Source organism: Ascaphus truei, chromosome 4, assembly GCF_040206685.1.
Source record: "Ascaphus truei isolate aAscTru1 chromosome 4, aAscTru1.hap1, whole genome shotgun sequence".
NCBI classification, from domain to species: Eukaryota; Metazoa; Chordata; class Amphibia; order Anura; family Ascaphidae; genus Ascaphus; species Ascaphus truei.
This window is the reverse complement of record NC_134486.1, coordinates 46061179-46078189: the sequence shown is the minus strand read 5'-3', so window position 1 is coordinate 46078189 and position 17011 is coordinate 46061179. Positions and strand designations below refer to the sequence as shown.

At 42.3% G+C, this 17011-nt stretch overlaps 1 protein-coding gene across 2 annotated transcripts in view; it reads right to left on the bottom strand.

The window, feature by feature from the left end:
* Positions 1–1060: 1060 nt before the first annotated feature.
* The window catches only part of RD3 (RD3 regulator of GUCY2D), a 52714-nt gene continuing 36763 nt past the window's right edge, over positions 1061–17011 (bottom strand). Inside the window, exons 2-4 of one of the 2 annotated variants that reach the window (XM_075595695.1) lie at positions 13054–13368; positions 3721–3801; positions 1061–1771 (exon numbers count right to left, since the gene is read on the bottom strand). In XM_075595695.1, coding sequence (XP_075451810.1) covers positions 1474–1771; positions 3721–3801; positions 13054–13349 — 675 coding nt within the window. In that variant the 5' untranslated portion in view covers positions 13350–13368 and the 3' untranslated portion in view covers positions 1061–1473. The remainder of the gene's footprint in view (positions 1772–3720; positions 3802–13053; positions 13369–17011) is intronic. The other variant, XM_075595696.1, reaches the window with a different exon arrangement.

Below are 17011 nucleotides of genomic sequence, written 5' to 3'. Positions count from 1 at the left end.
CCCCACCCCCCGTGCTCTACCTGCTGGTTAAAAACAAATTGTGACTGGGGAGAGCTGCTGAAGACCTCTTACACTGGAGAATTGTGTAGAATCAAATAATACAACTGTTTAATAAGGTATTACACACACAGATACCTTCTTCAAATTATCATGGTGAATTTTTGAGGAGGAACAACATTCTGAAGAAGCGCAGAAAGGAGGAGTATTTGGGATATTAGACACTTTATGACTCCAGTTTAGTTCCGTTGTCTTTGTTTTGTGTTATTCAGGTTGTTATGCTCATTATGTCCCCAGGTTGGGTCCTGTCTGAAGACCGTAGACCATCACATTTGCAGCTCAATACCTACCGAGTCTATTAAAGAAAATCAGATCATCGCCCTCCTTTGTCTGTTATTTTATTACTTTTCTGTAGATTTGAAGTGATTTCAAAATGTCTGGGGGGGGGGGGGGGGGGGAAACCATACTGGACTCCAGATTTCTCCAAAAATGAACAGAGTGAAAGCCGGTGTTTGCCAATGGTCTGAAATGTGACAGTGTGAAAAACGGGTAAAGCCATGCTAAACAAAAGGAGTCAGGACCACTACAACTTGGGATGTCCCTAGTCAAGGGGACAGGAATACAGAGGCAGAGGCATGGGTGCTACAGGCAGAAAACCTAGTCAAAGCAACAGCGTATGAATCCCTGATGAAGGTACCCACCAGGTTCATCCCTGATGAAGGTGCTTGCACCAAAATGTCGGATCCCTGTGACTGTTCTCACTCATTAAATTACCCTTTTGCTATAAAGTCTTTGTATCTTTATTCTGGTGTGCAGCCCCTCCTGCTTTATACAGTGTGGGAAAACCCCCATACAAAGCGGGTAAAAAATTGGAGGTGGCTCAAATCTTTTTAAAGTTGGTGCTTCTCTTCGCATGGTCACCATTTTAAAGATCGCAAATGGTCTGGCAGTGTAAAAGTATTAAGAATGAATCTCAGTCCTGAACCCTTGCACAAAGAGAATATGCACCAACTGCATCATCTTTGATTAGTTGCGGAATTGAGGTGATCAAAACGGAACTGGATACAGGAAAATTATTGAATTTAATATAAATTTAGAGTTATATGTCCTATCGAACATCCAAGAAATGTTTAAAAGCAAGAGTAGAAGCTGCTTATAGGCAGCATGATAACATGAGCTGTTCACATACAGGCCACTAATCAATATACGGTAACGCTGATATTCCCTTGCTTAGAAATATTTAAGCGTCATTCATTCAAACAGGGCTTACATTTTCCTGAGCAAGCATATTGATGAGGACCCTATAGCATGTAAGAAAACAACACTAATTAGAAGAAAAATTAAGAAAAAAAAGTAATAATAATTAAATGTAAATAAAAACCATTTTTTTTCCTATCACCAATAAGTGCAAACAAAGGCCAAAATTGGTCTTCTTGTTGACTTCCAGAGTATCCTTCACCCTTCAGCGGGTTGAATTTAGTCATCTTTGGTGGAACGGAACTCTGGCATACTCCATACTCTGCGGCTGGGCTCAGCTTCTCGCTCAACATCCTCTGAAATGGTCTTAATGCCACTCATGAAAGGGTAGATCCTGGCTCGGGACTTGAAGGTGGTTAAGGATAAGCTCATGGCCCGCTTTGTGTTCCACTGCCTGGCAAGTTTCTTTGCATCATCTTCCTCCTTCATCTTGTCAGCAGCTTCCTGCAGGACTGACCGAAAGAGATTTGATACCTCCTGTATATCCGGCTCATATTCTGCTATCAGCTGCCTGAATCTGAAAGTAAAGTATGCAGTTCGTGAGCAAGTACCCATGACACCCTAAGGGAAGATTGTTGTCGTTTAATAATAATATGTATGAAGAGTCTTCATGCTGCCCCCACCAGAGAAATCAGAAAAATAATACATGAATAAAAAGATATCTGCAAAAAAAAAAACCTGGGTCCTAGATGCTGACTTTGTACTATAGGAAAAAAAACTCTGGCGCATAAACCCAATTATCTCTAACGAACGCAGAGCCTACTGTGCCGAGGTGCCTAAGGATGAAGCATTCAAAACAAGTATATAAAGTATGAAATACAAATTTATTAAAAAATACACAATCAACAATAAAAATATCTAGAATAGTACTTGAGATACTTGAACCTTACATGAGCTGAATGATATATAGCAATATTATGATCTAATTTACATCCTACTTAATATATGTCCATATATCCTTAATCCATAGTGACAAGAGGTTAATGTTGTGTAGATAAGTAGGTAGGGTCTTGAGACTCCAACAGGGGGTCCCTGAATAACTTCAATAGTTGGTCAAATAAAGCGCTTTATTATAATTCCGGAAACTGAAGCAAACAGAGTAGCCTCTGTCTCTCTGATTAGAGTTGGGTTCCTCCTAGTTGTATATAACTACCCAAAGTTGCGTCACTTTGAACTTTCAACAGATATGTACAGTATATGCCCAAATCACCTTTGCCAGCATAGCACAGGTCCCCTCCATTTTCCATCATTAGCACCCACCCCACAAATCTAACCCACGTTAGACCGGGCAAGCCATGAAGCACACACGCCTGACAGGCAACGGCGGTGTTACATTAAGTAAAGTAAAAACCTACACGCTGGGATAACACACTGCATAGAAGCCAAAGTAAATACAAGGACATGTTTGTGCTAAGAGGACTTTTTCATATGCTAGTATATCCAGCGAGCTACTTTACATGCATATATATCTACCTATACATTGCACCTAAAGGGTGTTTAAGTATTTTTTAACGTTATCACTTTTAAAATTGATTTGGGCAGATACCTACCTGTTGAAAGCTCAAAGTGACGCAACTTTGTGTAGTTATATACCAACTAGGAGGAACCCAACTCTAATCAGAGAGATAGACGCTACTCTGTTTGCTTCAGTTTCCAGAATTATAATAAAGCGCTTTATTCGACCAACTGTTGAAGTTACTCAGGGACCCCCTGTTGGAGTCTCAAGACCCTACCTACTTAGCTATACAACATTAACCTCTTGTCACTATGGATTAAGGATATATGGCCATATATTAAGTAGGATGTATATTAGATCATAATATTGCTATATATCATTTAGCTCATGTAAGGTTTTGGTATCTCAAGTACTATTCTAGATATTTGTATTGTGTATTGTGTATTTTTTAATAAATTATATTTCATACTTTATATACTTGCTTTGAATGCTTCATCCTTAGGCACCTCGGCACAGAAGGCTCTCCATTCGTTAGAGATAATTGGGTTTATGCACCTGAGTTTTTTCCTTTTTGCCAATTTGTTTATAGGGGAATCGAGATCCCCTATACTCCAGCTGCAGAACACCAATTTTTTTCAAGGAACCGCAAATCTTTTTGTTTCAAGTAACCTTTACACAGATTATAATTTAATAATCACTTTTTACTCTTGTTAGTTATTTCACTTTAGCGCCCCTTATTTTTCCACTATTGTTAACGTTGTACTATGCCTCACATTTATATAAATAGATATTAATTTAAATATTAAGTAGTTGTACTTTCAGTGTTTTTTATTGTTACCTTTTCTTTGATGATCACCACCAATTATTTGATCTGTTTGTGTGGGAAAGGCTGTAATAAATATTCAGTAGAGATCTGTAGCAAACAAACGTATCTGACTGCTAGTAGGTAGCTTTAGATGGTACCGCTACAAAAACCCAACTATATCAAAATCATACAAATGTAAACATACTTATCATATCTTTGATGCAGGGCATGAATATAAAATAAATATGGCTCTTTATCTTTCTTATTCACTGATGTTCTCATTGAACTACAGGGAAAAAAAGAGACAAAGACATTTGTGCCAATGCACACGTGATAGAATCATATAATAAGAGAATATTGCGACTTCTCATTAGCAGATAAACAAGGCGAAATGGTACATTATTGTCGGTTAAAAGACGTTGGAGGAAACGCCATCATGAGGTGTACTTGTTACAAGTAGCTGGTGTACAAGTTTTCCCAAGCTCCTCAGTTCTCATCCCAGTCACGGGATCAGCTTTAAATAAAGTCCGGTAACAAGGCTTGGTGTTCACCAAAATCTACCGCTTCACAGTGATGAATTTAGATTGTTTTCAACAAAAATCATACGCGGACTTGCAAAGTGGGATAAATTCTGTGAAATAATTATGGACAGGAGGGTTATACCGAAGAAAGAGGGCCTGGGGTTACTGGACGTCCATTTTGTCTGTTCTCCATTTTGTCTGTTCTGTATGAAAGAGTGTCTGGTTGGGCGGGGTTTGCTCTGAGACAATTTCAGAATATTAGGTGCTTTCTAGAGAAGTTAAAACTTAACTTTGGCAACACAACTTATTATCTGTGTGTGAAAGAATGCACTTGTTGCAGCTTTGTTATCAGCAAACCAAAAGATCAGGTGCGTGGCTCAACGTCCAGAAGTACCACTCTCCAATTATTTCATTTATAATTGGATAACATGTATCTCATTATATTTTGTTATTAATTTTCAAATGCTGTAGTGACCCTTATAATGATTGGTTTAGAAGAGGGAGGAGATTTTGTATTCTTCCTAGCAACTTATGTTAGACGAAGAAATCAAATGTGTATATGAGCCTGCTTGGGCACTCCCCTAGAGAGTCGCTATGATCATTCAGTATACTCAATAAATATTCCTTGTTGCTCACCGAACCTGTCTGCCGTTTCTTGGTGCCTCTGGGGTGCCCCAAAGAAGGCTGCGGTCACACTTCTCATTCGCATACACCAGGAGTGGGATAAATATTTGAAATAATTACAACTATCTGTAGGGTAATACATTTCTCCAGAGTAATACAATATCTCTAGAGAGTAACGTTATCTCAAAAAATCATAGCTACATTTGGCAATAGGTTACATTTTATGGTTATATTTTTCCGTTCCATAACTCAAAAAGTGGGATGAATAAATGTTAGATTGAATCTTATATATGCCCTCCAATTATTTTTTTTTTTAAATATAAGCCTTATTCGGCTATTCCGGCAAAAATATTTTTATTCACATAGTGCCTGTAATTCAGAAAACACATACAGTAATACACCTTTGAATGGTTCTGCAGCTCTTGGAAAACCACAGATCTAAGCAGCGTCACACGTCAATTCGCCACAGTGAGGCAGTAAGATCTGAGACAAATATCTGAGTTAACCCAGTGAACATCACTGCTCAGAGCAACATGTACGTAATTATTATGATGGGAAATGAACATTTACATTAAAGATGAAACATTTGACTAAAACCTACTTTTGTTGAGTTACAGTATGTGTACATCCCAGTTTTATCAGACTTATTTGGCCTAGGCCTCATATACATTTTGTGTTTTCTTTTTAGGGCGATGGTATGTTTTTAGCCTTCATTCATATCCTGTCACAGTATGTGCTTTAAACCTTGTTTTCCTTTATTCATATGCCATATTGGGCTCTGTACTAAAGTGGATAGGTGTGATGGTGAAGGGGTACCCAGGCCATAAATAAAGGTATTATGCCCGTTTGGGTTCCCCTAAGTCATATTGGGGAATTGTGAGTGTAAGCTCTACAACCCAATTGTGGTACAACTCAACCCCCTTATAACGCTGTGCTTGGGGTCCAAAGAATCACATCGCGCTATAAGCGGATCGCGTTAGAAATAATGTACAATTGTATGCATTGCACAATAAAGTATTTAAGATACCAATAATCGTGTTGTAAAGTATTCATAAATACGAAAATTGGTAGCCACGCTTGCATCGCGTTATAAGCGGATTCGCGTTGTAACGGATCGCGTTATAACGGGGTTGAGCTGTATATAACTGCTTGTATAATAAAGATGTATGTGGTTTTACTGTTCCAGGAGTGCCAACCAGCAGGAGGCGCCAGGCGTGAGCGTCAGGGATGATTTTACGGGAAAATGTTGTCAGGGTGTGTTTGGGTAGAAGGGGGCCCATGTTGCGGGTTACCCGAAACATGCAATCAGAAATCCGCCCAGATTCCTGAGGACACGAGGAACACAGACCACCGGATAAAATCCCCCCTAGAAAGTAGTTTGCAGCTCACCGCCAAATCCCCCTGCTTCAGCACAAACCAGAGCAGTACGACCGGGCAGGGAACTGTGTTACATTCCAGGTCCCGGGATATGCCCGAATCCCAGGACCCAGTGAGGGATTCCGTAACTCTCTCACCAGGGATAAGGTGGAGAGAGTTGTAGGGGTTAAATTTTAAGTTAGAGTGTAGAGTGTCAGCTCTTCAGCCAACTGCTGGCTGCAGTCCTGTGAATGTGTATAAACTGTCTATATGCACCCGGCTAGGAATAAGAGGGCCTATCACCGTATTAAGGGTTAATGAATACCCACAACCTACATGGGGTTAATGTATATCCCCACACTCTACACAGGGTCACTAGGATAAAGGGACACTGCCCAAGTAATGCCCAGGTACCCTGAATCCAGTATAAGGGTTCAGGGGGTTACTCCAGCTCAGGATAAGGCTGAGTTTATTGGTGTGTAAGGAAAATGGTTGTCAGGTTAGAATAAAACTGTGTAAGTTAGGTTTGTGAAGTAATGTCAGAGGAAGTAATTTAGTATGGATAAGCAATCCGTTTGCATAGGTAGCAGAGGGAGCTTCAAAGGGGCAGCAGACACATTTGGGATTCACAAGTACAGTCAGTCATAATTTAAGCCCAGGACTTCTAAGGCATTACGTGGAGATGACTCCGGCATGTCTGGGGCAACCCGGATTTAACAAAGAACCTGGCATTGTAAGGTGTTACGTGGAGAGGAGGAGAGGTGAACTGTTTGGCCTGACAGGTGGCTAGGTGTAAGGGGACAGGGAGACATTAGGTCTCCAGGGAAGTAGGCTTGGCTAGGTATGCTAAGCAGCTGAAGTGCAAAGTTTGCACATGTTCTCATCATACCTTGAAGCTCAGTGCCAGGCTACGAAGAACCTGGCAGAACTCTGCTATAGGTGGGATGATTGGTTCCCATGCAAAAGATTGGCTGCACATGATACAGATAGGCTTTGGGTGTTTTAAAAAAGTGCGGCGCAGCCAGTCAGGAGTCAGTTCCATCTAAGAGTTCCATCTTGAAAGACGTTCCATCTGATTTATCTAAGCTACAGCGGCCGGTACAGAGACTATTTCCTCGCAACTAAAGATTTGTATCCAGCTTCCAGTATTCGTAAGGACTAAGGATTTGTTAACTAATTCTGCATTGGGGTAACGAAAATATTACTTTTGTCGGAGAAACAGGGGTTGCCGCTAGCGCCCCTAGCCAAGGACTGGTACACGGCTCTTTTTGTGCAGCAACCCCATGTGTGGGAATTCCTGCCTAGAGACTTGATTTCTGTGGATTTCGTTCCATGGACATTATTATTTCGTTTTGCCCATCCCAGTAAGTGTTTATTCGTGATAATTTTGTAACTCAAGCTGTGTGTGTTCTTTATGTAAATAAATACAATTTATTTTATTTCATGCTTTATTCAAATCAAAGGACACAGATGGTAAAGTGTTAATAAGCTTGGTCTCTCGTGACAATAGGGCTGAACATTTATAACTTGTGCTATTTTTTTTTCTTCTTTATTTTGGGGACTCGTGTTCCCTGGAATGACTCGGAGCAGGAAAAAAAGCTTTGCAGCAATTATCTGCAGCTGTGTCCTCACTTAAATGTGCTTTGTAACATGGAGTGCTGCTTTAAATGTAATTTAAAAAAGATATGGGGAGCCAGCAGATAGAATTAAACAGTGAGCTGGCAAGGAAAGAGAGTTTGTCAGGGGAAATGAGTCTGGCAGCAATGTTTTGAATGGACTGAAATGAGGATAGATAACATGCAAGGAGGCCAGTGAAAAAGAGGTTGGGGGAAAAAAACGACGACATGAGTAACACAAAAGTTACAACTGTGTCTATGAAAAGGATTAGATTTATTTCTATGCTAAAGGGAAAAGACTCATATTTTCCAAAGGGACTCGGTGTGAAAAAAAGAGGAGAATAGTTATTTTGTTTAATAGAAAAAAGGAAAAGAGAAGATCTCATGTTCTGGTTACGTATATGTATATTTGTGTTCATTTGTCAGAACTGGTGCTAGTGGTGTTGATCAGTTCGCATCGTGATCAGTACATCTGTGTCTTGCTGGTTCTGTGGTGGGTAAGGCGGTTCCAGGCCTTAGCTACAGGGCTGCCTACAGGGGGGGGGAGGGGCAGCTGGGACTGCTGGCCTGGTCAGTCAAGGGGGCTCGCCCTTGCTGCGAAGACACTAGATTTTATTGCTTCACTAAATCCAAGATGGCCTGCGTCACATGGTATTTCAGCCAATCAGAGTGTGGAATTGGTTCCCACGATCTGATTGGCTGAAATACCATGTGACGCCGGCTTCCTCACGTCATCTTAAAGGCAAATGAAGCACAGCCATTCTGATTGGCTGGCATCATTCCCTTTAAGTGACGTCATGTAAAAAAAATAAATAAACTCGGAACATGCTTCAACAGCCAATCAGGTGGCTGTTAACCATTTTGAGGCTAAATGTGACGTCACAAGCCCTATTTAAGGCCGTGACGCCTCATTTGAGCCCAAGAAGACGACGAGACAACATCAGTTGGGATTTACCATGGGGTTTTTTGGATTGACAGATGAAGATAGAAGATAAAGAAGATCAAGAAATGGTGACAGATGAAGATAGAAGAAGGTGATTAAAGAAAGAAAAAAGAAGATTTGGGTACCTGATCCGGATCTTCATGGCGGATGGCATCGGATGCTGTTGGAGGCCTTCAAGGTACGTGAGCTTCCTGTTACCCCAGGAGTCGGAGGGCCACCGCTTCTAATGGTAAGTAATATATTGAATGTTTGTAAATGCCTCTTTTTACAGGTTTCTTCATTGGATGTGTTTTTTGATTTTTTGGGGGAGGCACATTGACTGATAATATATTAATCTGTACCACTTTAGGGTACAGATTAATACATTATTATGACAATATTTGGGGGGCATTTGTGGCTTGGTATTGCTGTTGGTTTTTTTAATGTCAGTTTCTTATGTGGATGTGATTGTTTGTTTTTTTCCTGCTTAATGGTAATAAAATGTTTGTAATTGGTGTTCGTTTGTAGTTAATGGTGTATTACAGTATGTTAGCTAATGCGTTTTATGGTTATTTCAGATATTGTTTGAATTTATTTATTTGTCTTTTAATGTTTACATTGATTAATGTTGTAGTAATTAATTAGGTTAGTGTTACAATTCGTTTTGAGTTGGTTTAGGAATTAATTGGTTTCATTGGTTAATGGTTTAATTAATTAATTGTTGATGTTGTTAGTGCTTGTATTCATTGGATTAGCTGGCTACTGTATTTATTTACTTTATTTAGGTATTGTATTGTATTGTATGTCTTTATTTATATAGCGCCATTAATGTACATAGCGCTTCACAGTAGTAATACATGTGGTAATCAAATAAATAACAGATAATATAAATAACAGATCATGGGAATAAGTGCTTTAGGCATAAACGTAACATTAAGGAAGAGGAGTCCCTGCCCCGAGGAGCTTACAGTCTAATTGGTAGGTAGGGAGAACGTACAGAGACAGGAGGGAGTTCTGGTAAGTGCGTCTGCAGGGGGCCAAGCTTTATGTATCATGTGTTCAGAATATTCACAGTGCTATTCATATGCTTCTTTAAGCAAGTGTGTCTTAAGTTGGGTCTTAAAGGTGGATAGAGAGGGTGCTAGTCGGGTACTGAGGTGAAGGGCATTCCAGAGGTGTGGGGCAGTCAGTGAAAAGGGTTTAAGGCGGGAGAGGGCTTTAGATACAAAGGGGGTAGAAAGAAGACATCCTTGAGCAGAACGCAAGAGTCGGGATGGTGCATAGCGAGAAATTAGGGCTGAGATGTAAGGAGGGGCAGAAGAGTGTAAAGCTTTAAAAGTGAGGAGAAGAATGGAGTGTGAGATGCGGGATTTGATTGGAAGCCAGGAGAGGGATTTCAGGAGGGGAGATGCTGAGACAGATCTAGGAAAGAGTAGAGTGATTCTGGCAGCAGCATTTAGGATAGATTGTAGGGGAGACAGGTGAGAGGCAGGAAGGCCGGACAGCAGGAGGTTACAGTAATCAAGACGGGTGAGAATGAGGGCCTGAGTCAGAGTTTTAGCAGTCGAGCAACAGAGGAAAGGGCGTATCTTTGTTATATTGCGGAGGAAAAAGTGACAAGTTTTAGAAATGTTTTGAATGTGCGGGCCGAATGTGAGAGAGGAGTCGAGTGTGACCCCTAGGCAGCGTGCTTGGGCTACTGGGTGAATGATCGTAGTTCCAACAGTAATGTGGAAGGAGGTAGTAGGGCCAGGTTTGGGAGGAAGTATGAGGAGCTCTGTTTTAGCCATGTTGAGTTTAAGGCGGCGGAGGGCCATCCAGGATGATATAGCAGAGAGACATTCAGAAACTTTGGTTTGTACAGCAGGTGTAAGGTCGGGTGTTGAAAAGTATATTTGTGTGTCGTCAGCATAGAGGTGATATTTAAACCCAAAAGATGTTATTAGGTCACCTAGAGAGAGTGTGTACAGAGAAAAGAGAAGAGGTCCCAGGACAGAGCCCTGGGGTACCCGCACAGAGAGATCAATAGAGGAGGAGGAGGTGTTAGCAGAAGAGACACTGAAAGTACGATGGGAGAGGTAGGATGAGATCCAGGATAGAGCTTTGTTCCGAATACCAAGAGTATGGAGAATATGAAGGAGAAGAGGGTGGTCCACGGTGTCAAATGCTGCAGAGAGGTCGAGTAATATGAGCAGAGTGTAATGACCTCTGTCTTTGGCAGCATGGAGGTCGTCAGTTATTTTAGTGAGGGCTGTTTCCGTGGAGTGAGCAGTGCGGAAGCCAGATTGTAGAGGGTCTAGGAGAGAATAGGTGTTGAGAACATGGAGCAAGCGAGAGAATACAAGACGTTCAAGGAGTTTAGAGGCAAAAGGCAGGAGGGAGACAGGTCGATAGTTAGAAAGACAGGTAGGGTCAAGCTTGCTGTTTTTGAGTAATGGTATGACTGTTGCATGTTTGAAGGAGGATGGAAAGGTTCCAGAGCAGAGGGAGGAGTTAAAAATGTGTGTGAGCGTAGGGATTATAGTAGGAGCAAGAGGTTTTAGGATATGGGAGGGAATGGGGTCAAGAGGGCAAGTGGTAGAGGGAGAAGAGGCGATCAACAGCGACACATCCTCCTCTGAGACAGTGGAAAAAGAGTCAAGGAAGGCAGGAGGAGAGTTAGGGAGAGGTGTAGGATGGGAGGAAGAAACAGAGGGGATGTTCTGCCGTATGGATTCCACCTTTTCCTTAAAATAGTCAGCAAAGTCCTGAGCGGAAATGGAGGAAGGAGAGGCAGCTGAGGGTGGTTTGAGTAGAGTATCAAAGACAGAGAACAGTCGGCGTGGGTTAGACTTGTGCATGTTGATTAGTGCAGAAAAGTAGGCTTGTTTAGCTTGCGAGAGGGCAGAGTTGAAACAGGATAGCATAAGTTTGTAGTGAAGGAAGTCTGAGAGAGTGTGAGACTTCCTCCAGAGGCGTTCAGAGAAACGAGTGGAGGAACGCAGCATGCATGTGTGGGAATTTAGCCAGGGTCTAGGGTTAGAAGGGTGAGTGTGGCAGAGAGAAAGCGGGGCATGTAGATCAAGAGACGAGGACAAGACAGAGTTGTAGTTCCTGACCAGGTTGTCGGGGTCTGTAGCAGAGCTGAGAGAGGAGAGGGAGGAGCGTAAAGTGGACTCAAAGTCAGGTAAGTGAATAGAGCGCAGGTTTCTGCAGAACCGGGGGGTAGATGGAGGTGGAGAAGGGGAGAAGCGAGATAGAGAGAATGAGATGAGATGATGGTCAGAGAGAGGAAAAGGGGAAATGGAGAAATCGGAGAGAGAGAAGTTCTTAGTGAAAACCAGGTCTAAGTAGTGGCCATCCTTGTGGGTGCTGGCTGCAGTCCACTGTTGAAGGCCAAAAGAAGAAGTTAGAGAAAGAAAGCGGGAAGCCCAAGGGAGAGAGGGGTCATCAATGTGGCAATTGAAGTCCCCAAGGAGAAGAACAGGGGAGTCTGAGGAGAGGAAGAAAGAGAGCCAGGATTCAAAGTGAGAGAGAAAGGCAGAAGGGGGATGAGTAGAGGTAGGTATGCTAATGCAGTGTTTAATAATGGGCAAATAATCTATTATCCATATCTGTATAATAGTTATTTTGCATATTATTGTACTGTATGTGTTAGGGGGGTGTATTTAGTTAGAAATAATGTTTAGTATTTTTGTAGGCACAACTTTGGTACCGCAGGCCCGCGGGTACCCTGGAACTCCCGCGGGGACCCCGGGACGGGCGCGGGGTCAGCCGGGGACACCCGCCGGCCTGTTGTATGGGTGTTGCGCATGCAAAAATGTAAAGCAAGACATTTTTCAAAGTCCAGCTTTTTTTGCGTCTACCTTGAGCTGACGTGTTCTGTTGAACGCAACTTGCGCGTACGCTAAGGTTACGTAGCTTAGTGCATCCCGCTTAAGGGCAGAATTTAACGCAAACAGGGTAACGAACGAGCAAAGTTGGACTTAGAAAAACGTCCTGAAAAAAGTCAGTTTTAGAGCGCAAAGTGCCTGTTTGCGTGGCTTAGTGCATCGTGTTCAGCGCAACATCACGTTCTAAGCGCACTTTGCGCTCTAAAAACGACTTAACGGAGCTTAGTGCATGACCCCCTCAGTCTTTTTCTATGACCAATTTTTAATATAATATAATATTTTATAATTAATCATATTTCTGGGAAAATCTGTGCAACGCCTCGAACACAAACAAATAAAGTCGATAAAGTAAAACCAAAGTAAGTTCATCGCCAACCCTTTCACCGGATTTTTTACCGAGCTTCCACTCAGTACAGTTTCTCAGTCACATGTGGTTTTCTTAACCAAGAACGGGGCATTACAATGACACAGGCACTCAATGCATAACTACACCAGCACAGCTGCACTGACATCATAATATTTATAAACTACTACATCCAACTCACTCAGCACTGTAGGCGTTCATACCATTGATTGTATTTGTGCATGGGGTTTAATTTTTCACAAACAGAGGAAACACCCTTTTACCTGAGAATGACTGGCCCACAATATGATGGGTGAATCTTGCTGCATGAATCCTCCAGCTGTAACCTCTCTCCTGGACTGATATCGTAGTTGAGCTTTGGGTAGTTTACCAGCCAACTGTAATCCACTCCGGTCTTAATCTTGCGGTACTCGTTCTCTTTTTCGCGCTGCTGCTTCTCCGCTTGCTTTATCTGCCAGCTTAGTTCCATCATTAGCGTTTCCACCACCATGTCTGTCGGATTCCGCTGGGAGAGCCGCAAATGGGACTCGTTCCACCTGAACCAGGTAGGAAGTGACATTGTACGCCAGATCTTTCACCTTAAAAAGACACACATATATCAAAATGTGTTATTGGGAAGACCATGGGAGCCTTGCATCAAGCAGAAGATGATAATGACAGTCAGCTCATCAGTCATTTCATGTCCTATACTACTGCGAGATGTAACAACACTAACACATTCCTTCATCATATCAGGCTTTTGCCAGCTTAAGCCCTGGCAGTTTCTGTGATGTGAACTATGAACCCCGAAAATAGAAATATTGATACCTCCCTTGGTAAACTGTACATTATGCGTCATCTCCAGAAACGCTCATCCCCTTATCACTCACTAATGATGCTCAGGCAGGGAGGATTTATGCAACATTCCTTAATAAACCGGTGTTAGGATATGCATGTTGTAAATCCCTACTTTACCATCATTTAAGGGACAATAAGTCTACTTTTTGATCTAATTAGGCAGTCAATCTGTTTTCAGTCCCTTTGCCCCTAAGGTGTTAGAAATGCCTTAAAAGCAATGCATTTTTGCCTCCTCTGACAACACAGAGGTTACCATAAACACATACCCCATACTACAAAGTGCGGTGCACAGCTGTACGACACCACAAATCATTCCAGTTAGTAGCTAAGGGGCTTTACCACTTAGCATGGACCATACAAAGGGCCTAGGTGAGATGAGAGCATTATATGATGCAAACACTAATACTAAAAGCAGTGACTGGGTGGGGGGGTATTCAATATATTGTGATAGTGCTGATCGGGGAAAGGTGTGGAAGAGGCGGATGCAGGGCTGATTAAGTAAGGATCCTCCAGTCAACAGAAAGCAAAGTACACATCAAACGTGTCTTGTCTTCATACTGTGCTTCTTGATACTGCAAAAGGACTCAGTTGCCAAGAAACATCACTTCAATGTGTCTCCATAAAGAAAAAACAATGACATGCTCTGCTCATCAGAAGCAGCTGGGCGCACTAATGGAGCTGTGACATCTTCACACTTGACAAAAAAAAGTAAATATCAAATGCTAGTCCAACACATGAAGTGAACAGTTGGAGTTCATTATACCTCTGTAACAGAGAATTGGGCAAACCTGATTATCGCCTGAAAACAGGGCCGCCGACAGTCTGGCGGCTGCGGGGGGCTCGGTTGGCCGGCTCTGGAAGTTGGGCCTGACTAGAGATCGGGCCTAACATCCGTGTCCGGCTGCCGGGCCCCAGCTCTCCCCCGCCCAGTGAAAACTATAGTCCTGGGCCCCAGGAAAGCTGTGTGCGGCCCTGCCTGCATAACATATTCTTGTACAAAGCCCAATCTGTTGTTCCCAAATGCAGAGCATCACTGATTGTTACATAAAATGGGTTTTGTGAGCATGCCCTTGCCTTTAAGCCGCTCCCCGCACCTGCTCCTTCCTATATATCAGCTTTGAGCTCTCATTGTGCCTGCTCGTCTCCTGCACTCTACCCATAACTGTCTCCTTTAGACCCCTTTACCCTCTACAGTTCTCTCGCCTTAAACCCTTTTCCATCACTGCCCCTTATCTGTCGAACTCCCTGCTACTCAATACACACCAAGCACCTTCTGTTCCCCAAATGGAAGACAAACCTGAAAGCCCACCTTTTAAATGAAGCGTCCTAGTATCAGGAAGCAGGGGGTCCCAGACTTGAAATCAACGTGGTTCTGCTCCGTAGACCCCCTGCTCATCTATACTAGTATACATTTTTATTTTTTAAGAAACATACATTTCTGACGAGGTATGCGCTGGGAGAGGCGTCTCTCTCTCTCTCTGTGCGGCGCTCTCAGCAGCTGGAAAAAATTACCCAGTTTGCCTTTTTCAGAGAGGCGATTATCATGTCGCCAGCTACTCGTCCGTTTTGGGTAATTGAGGCTTTCTGAATATCGTAATAACAACGCTCAAAAAACAGGCAGCGTAAACGCCCGGCGATTATTTTTAAGGAGGCTTATAGAATAGGCCCCTAAATTGTTTTTGTTTTTTTTCCCCAAAAAATTTGTTTAATTTTTTTTTTTTTTTTAATAAAGTGCAGGAAAGGATACAGAACTTTAAAAGGGGGGAGGGGAGATGGGTGACAAGAAAAGTGTTCAGCATGCACATTATACAAAAAGAAAACATACAGTGAATGTCAGAGCCCTAGCTTTGCACCTCTTCGACATGACCTGTATCTGAAACAAAGACATACCTCACTCCAGACAAACCAGTTCTCAACTAATCCCTAGCTCGCTAATTGTTGTTTTGAGGGATAGTCTTCCCGAAAAGCCTCTATCTATTGCTGTCAGCTTCTCCATCTCCATCTGTTCGAATCTCACTTTGTCTGTAAAAACCCGGAATGTGGGCGGTGTGATCTGCTTCCCCTGGAGTCCAATGGCAAGGACGGGCAGCTGTCAGCAGGTGATAAATTTGTTTATTTGTTTTACGGGCAACATCTGGGACAGGTTTACTGAGTATTATTATCACAGGATCACTTGGAACATCAGTCCCCATCATTCTTTTGATCTGCTCTCTAACTTTGACCACAAAAACGGTATAACGAATGGACACGTCCAAAGAATATGGAAAAGTGAGTCTTTGTATCCGCACCCTCTCCAGCATTGAGCACTTGCTCCTTTGTAAATGTGTGATAATCTAGCCAGGATCAGATACCATCTCATCAGGATTTTATATCTGTTTTCCTTGATAACTGTGCAAAAAGATGCACGAGCGCCCGCCTCCCAGACGCCTGCTTAATCCTCCTCAGGGATCTCTGCCCCAATATCCCTTTCCCAAAGTGTCATGTAATTATGCTTTTCTTGCCTATCTAGGGAATTTAGAGTACTGTAAAGAGACGAAATCAGCTGCTTTTGATGTCCCCGTACGGAACAAAACCTCTCAGTGGAGGTAAGCTGCTTATCTTTCAGTGCTTGCAATTTAGTGGAAATGAAATCTGAGATTTGATTGTACTTAAACAGTTCCGTGGATGGTACAGTATCTTTATCCTGTAATTCCTCAAAGGTCCTGAAACTATTAAAGAACATCATATCGGTTATCCTTAAAATGCCCCTAGATATCCCAACGTTATTATGACCTGGCCTCATTCCTGGGATAAACTCCGTATTCCTCCAAAGGTGAGATTGAAGCGCGGGTTCTTATTTTACTGTACATACATCCCAGAACCCCAATGAGAATTTGATAGCCGGGTGTGTATACACTAACCTGGGTGTTTTCTCTTTATGGATCCACAAAAGTGCATGGATAGTCTGCAGTGGTACTTCTGTGGATTCGATTTCCACCCATTTTATCCCTCCTGGGGTACTGTGCCATATTGGTAGATGACTTATTTGTGCATCAGCTAAATATTTCTTTAGAACCGGGAGGGCTAGACCTCCCTCTCCCCTAAAAGCAGCGAGCACACTTTTTTTTTTAACCCTATGTTTCTTTCCACCCCACAAAAAAAGCTGAGATTTTATTTTGCATATCTTCTAAACTCTTAGGGGCCTATTCAGGTTTAGTGATTTAATGCTTGTAAAGTGGACTTCACAAGCAATTTTGCATGCGTAGCTATTCACAAAGCTGTGAGAACATGTCAAAAATCGCCTGGAAATGGCTTTTTTCTCAGCGTTATCATGCTTGCAAAAACAAGCTGAGTGGTAGATAAAAAAAAAAAGCTGGAACTTGAATTTGTTGTTTATTTTATTTG